General features: G+C 36.8%; 1 protein-coding gene across 1 annotated transcript; it reads left to right on the forward strand.

Annotated features, from left to right (window-relative positions):
• Positions 1-1,036: 1,036 nt before the first annotated feature.
• Positions 1,037-4,491, forward strand: LOC113689883 (BTB/POZ domain-containing protein At3g22104). Its single transcript, XM_027207682.2, has 3 exons — positions 1,037-1,415; positions 2,492-3,607; positions 3,763-4,491. Exons 1-3 carry the CDS (start codon positions 1,353-1,355, stop codon positions 4,216-4,218), a joined length of 1,635 nt encoding a protein of 544 aa, XP_027063483.2. The 5' UTR covers positions 1,037-1,352; the 3' UTR covers positions 4,219-4,491.
• Positions 4,492-5,077: the final 586 nt, after the last annotated feature.

Here is a 5,077-nt window from a genome sequence, read left to right on the forward strand (position 1 = left end):
TTGGGGTTCCTGTAGCAAAAGTTGTTAAAAAACTAGTTTTATACAAACTTGATAAAAAACCAAGCTTCCAAGCAGGGCCATAAACTGTAACAATTTAATATATATAAAATAAAAAAATAATTAAAAATATATTTATAGAAAACGTAAAAACTTTTTGTAGAAAAAATTACAATCCAAGCAAGATCTTAGTTTCCCAGAGTAGGCATTGAGGTAAACGAAAGGTTGAGAGGGAATCATTATACCATAATTAATGCATATGGCATCAAGAAGGAAAACATGAAACACTACCATCACTAGTGGAAAGCTCAAAAATTTTACAGCCTTTCTATTCCTTCAAAATCAAAGGCAATGCAATCAGATTCACATCATTCTAACACCCTCAGAAAGTTTTAGGTGTAACTCAAAAACAGTACCATGAAAAGACATATGTACCAAAGAGCAGTCGATTGACAATCTGATCAATTGGCTCTTAATTAAATACTAATACCTTTGTGGGGCTCACTACTATTTAACTCCATAGATGCCCTCATACTTCAACCACATTAAAATTAGAACCCTAAAAGAAACAACTAAAAATCAGAAAAGGCACGACCATATTTAATTATTTCATTAATCTAACCATCAAAAACCGGCAAAGAGAAAAGAATATATACTTTAGAAAATTAATTAAGAATTAAGTGCTGATAAGGTACTGAAGTAACTAAAGATACTTATTGCTGTGGGCTGGAATAATAGATATTCATGAGAGTGATGGTACAAGGCCAGCAAAAGCTTCCAATCTAAGCCTTAGAGGGTATCCCAAATCACATGTTTTGTGATCAAAATCAAGCAGCTGAACAATTTTTTTTTCTTTTTCCGAAGGAAATGTCAGAAAAAAAAAAAGAGATTAGTTAGTGGGCTACTCAGCTAACTCTTCTGTTTTTTACTTTCTTAGTCTTACCTATTATACTTGTCTGAACTCTAATCTTTCTTTGTTTTCATCCTCTTATAATATGCATATGACTAATATAAGTATGTGTGTTATCTCTGTCCTTTTATACACCACATCACATTGCATATTGCTTCACATACACTCTTGTCTGTGAAGTGTGAAGCCAGTTGAGAAGAACCATATAGTACAGAGAACAGGTTAGGGAGGAGTAATTGACTATGCATTTTTGAGAACCAAGAACTGGCCTTTTCTGCTTGTCTTCTTGTATATTCTCAGAGTATGGCTTTGTTGCCCCCATCCCTTGTTCTCATTTAGCTCAGGTCAGGACTCAAAGAGGGCCAAGAAGTTCGAGTTTTCCAAGATAAGTTGCCATAAAGAATCTTGATTTGAAGTGGGATTTTGGTCTTTTTTTATTTGGGGTATGGATGTCTCTTGTGATCTTGAAGTAGATGTCAATGGAGAAGAGGTTTTCATGGTGGATAAGGTAAAAATTGGAGTATTACTGTCTTTCTTCTTCTGTTTTGTCTTTGTGAAACTAAAATCCTTCCTTTTTTTGTTTCCTTGCTCAAATGTCTTCTGCTTCATTAATTGTTGTCTGTCTGATTTTACTTTGTCTGCTTCTACTAAAAATGCATTTCTCTCTGTCGCACTTTTCTGTTTCCTTCCTGAGAAAATCATGAAAATCCAGTAAAGGTTGGTTTTTCAACTGATTTCTGTTGTCAGTTGAGCATTGATTGCTTAATTGGAAACATTCATTTGAGCATCCAACGATAAATCGAGAAATTTTCCGCGCATTAATGATGAGTTCCATGTGAAGTTCAAATTTTGAGTTCACATTTTACCTTTTCAATATTCTCTGTGCACCCTTTTGTGTATTTGCATTATTGGGCTATAATTTGTTGTCATTAACCTTTTCCTCCTCGTAGAATTGCCCCCTGAGCATATACTGCTGGAATATGGGGTTTTCCACGAGTCAAGGGTTATTTTCCTGCATGCCTTCTTTAATTTATGATTGAGTTATTATGAGGGATTAAATGTTCAAGCCTTTATTTGTTACTTTCACATCTTTTCAGAGTGAAAAAGGGGGTGCTCATTCTCATTCTATTTACTCACCAGTCAGTAGTCAGTAGTCACTACTGTTGTTTCCCCCTTTTGCTGGGAATATCAACAGACATCTCTTTGTGATTCTCCTTCGGAAAATTTATTGTTTATAACGACCACTCAGCAATCTTTTGCAAATTGCTACAAATTGTAGAATTTGTCCTGTAATTCTTGTTTTCCCTTTTTGGGATTTTCAACTAGCAATCAATTTTGGTGGCTTTTAGGCACTTACATTTAATGGCGCTTAATCTGAATCAGTAATAAGTGTTTCACTTGTTATTTTTGGCATTTCTGCTATGTGATAATCCATATTACTCAACTTTGTCAGGTTGCTACCGTTTCTTCTTAATTTCATTAGTTGCTAGTGATAAACTTTTGCTTCTTGATTTCATTGACTTGCTACATTATGAGCTGAAGTCGCATGGTTATCTGAAACTCTCTTCGCGCTCATATGTGCAGAAAGTTGTGTCCTTTTATTCAGGAAGAATAAACAAATTGTTCAGTAAATCAAAAGGTCTATCAAGAACTCTGAAGGTGATATTCAATGACTTTCCCGGAGGAGCTGAGAGTTTTGAGCTCATGACAAGGTTCTGCTACAATAAGGGCAAGATTGATATCAGTCCTGTGAATGTTTCTACGTTATACTGCGTTGCACATTTCATGGAAATGAAAGGGTCTGATTCTGGAAATCCAAATCTACTTGAGCAAACAGAGAAGTCACTGGAAGAAGTTAGATACTGGACATGGTCTGAGCTGTTGTTAGCTGTAAGGCAATGTCAAGATCTACAACCTGTTGCAACCACTTCTGGAGTACTAAAGAAGTACATGGATTCTCTCAGCGGAAGGATTGCTTGCTCCGGGGCTGAATTAAGTCCATGTCCATCCACTTCTTCTCCAGAAAGCTCTGGATTTAGGTTATCTAGCGACACAAGAAGTACTGAGAGCTTGAAAAACAGCTCATTTAAAGGAACATGGTGGTTTGAAGATTTTGTTGCTTTAGACCCCTCTTTGATTGAGATGCTAGTTAAGTCGATGTTATCCAAAAATGTTGACCACAGCATTGTCAGTAAGTTCCTCTTCTATTACCAAAAGTCAAGATTTGCAGCTGTTGCCACATCTGAAGAAAAATGTAAAATAACTGAGGCTGTTGTTCAGATGCTTCACACTTTAGATCCAGCCCTTGTTTCCTTCAAGAGTTTATTTGGATTGCTTCGAATTGCTTTGAATGTGAACAAAAGCAAATGCTGCAGGAACCAGTTGGAGACTCTGATTGGTTCACAGTTAGATCAAGCAACATTGGATAATCTGCTAATTCCGTCTCCAGCCGGAACAAAATACCTTTATGATGTGAATCTGGTGCTGAGGTTAGTGAAATCATTTATCGGCAAAGGGGCATGTTGTTTGCCACTGACTCGATTGAGAAAAGTTGCTACACTGATGGATCTGTATGTAGCAGAAGTAGCCCCAGATCCTTGTCTAAAATCATCCAAGTTCTTGGCTTTAATTAAAGCCCTGCCAGATTCAACAAGAATGTCATATGATGGCATTTACAGTGCAATTGATATTTATCTAGAGGCATGTACTTTGTATTTTGATGCATTATGTGTATATTTTGATTACTATCTATTTCGTAGCATGCGGTTTGTGTCCTCCTATTTTATCAAGCTAATTAGTCTGTTCTGATTTTGGAAGGGCTATCTAGTATTGATAATTCTGTTTATCTCATGAAGGTTCATTCAGGGTTGTCTGAAGAAGAAAAGTTGACTGTATGTAGTGGACTAAATTACGAGAAGCTATCATCAGAAGCTTGTAGCCATCTCACGAAGAACAAAAGGTTCCCATCAAGATCAGCAGTGCAAGCTCTTATCTCTCAGAAATGCAAACTCAAAAGCCTGCTTCATGAGACCAACAGGCCATGTTCTTTCACTGAATCACCTTCTAGCTTGGTGGAAGCAAAGGGGAAGGCGAAAAAGGATGAATCTTGTCAACAAATTGTGCTTTATGCTGGGAAGCTTGACATTTCAACTGAGAACGAAAGGCTCAGAGCACATTTGCAGGGCATGCAATGGAGAGTGTTAGAATTGGAAAAAGTTTGCAGGAAGATGCAAATTCAAATGGCAAAGATGATGAGATCAAAGTTATCTGCCCAAAGCAATGCTAAATCTTTACCCAGGCTATGTTCTTGATTAAGATTTGTCAATGAGATTCAATTTTTCATTCCTTTTTCCATTGCTTGTCTCTGTACATAGCATGAGGAATAGTCACCATGGGGACTACCAAAAGTTTGTTTTCTGCATCATAAAGTTAAGCTGCTGCCTTACAGAGAATAAATTTCTTGGCTGTACATAAACCACAAAGATGAAAAACAGAAAAAAGATGTGTTGTACATTCTTGCAGAAACTGTTTATTCTCTGTAATTTGTGTATAACAGACCTAAGGTTTGGTCACTTTCAACATCATTCTCATATGGAGACAATGCATGATGCTCGAGGCAATTGGGATGCATAGAAAGAGATTTCACCTAAGGCTCAGAAGTCTTTGAATTTATCTTTTATCTTCTTTGTCCACAAGAAGACAATTATCTTCTAATAGTGCTCTCTGCACTTTCTTCCTCCCACCTCCCTATCTAACCAGAAGATAGGTTGGGCACAGGCAAATTATGCTGACATTTCTTGAGGGTTGTCCTTGTCACAGTGGCCTTCCTTCCTTTTGCTTGTTACAGCATTGTATTTCAGTTTTCAATATGAAGTTGTGTAAGCTTTACTTTCTTGATCATGTTAGCCAAAGGTAGGTCTGCAGATTCCAAGATTATTGGTGTTTGTGAAGTTTTCAAAAAGAGCAGAGTGGTTATTCAAAATAAATTACAAGGATAAAGTGGTAAAACTCAACTCCACAAAAAAGAAAAAAAAAGAAAAGAGAGAGAGAGAGGGAGGGAGGGAGAGAGAGAGAGCACTGTAATCTCAGCATTAGAGGGAGCTTTTAGACAATTTAATTGAGAAAATGCCCTGTCATCATTAACCCCATCATCCTAAACTTTCATTCGGC

The sequence above is a fragment of the Coffea arabica genome, chromosome 5c (assembly GCF_036785885.1).
Source record: "Coffea arabica cultivar ET-39 chromosome 5c, Coffea Arabica ET-39 HiFi, whole genome shotgun sequence".
Taxonomy (NCBI): domain Eukaryota; kingdom Viridiplantae; phylum Streptophyta; class Magnoliopsida; order Gentianales; family Rubiaceae; genus Coffea; species Coffea arabica.

What these genes read in the sequence shown, in the direction of transcription:
- LOC113689883 (XM_027207682.2), top strand. Translation starts at nt 1,353, where the DNA reads ATGGATGTCTCTTGTGATCTTGAAGTAGATGTCAATGGAGAAGAGGTT. An exon ending in AGGTTTTCATGGTGGATAAG is followed by an intron (nt 1,416 to 2,491) that starts GTAAAAATTGGA and finishes TCATATGTGCAG; the next exon opens with AAAGTTGTGTCCTTTTATTC. An exon ending in CAATTGATATTTATCTAGAG is followed by an intron (nt 3,608 to 3,762) that starts GCATGTACTTTG and finishes TATCTCATGAAG; the next exon opens with GTTCATTCAGGGTTGTCTGA.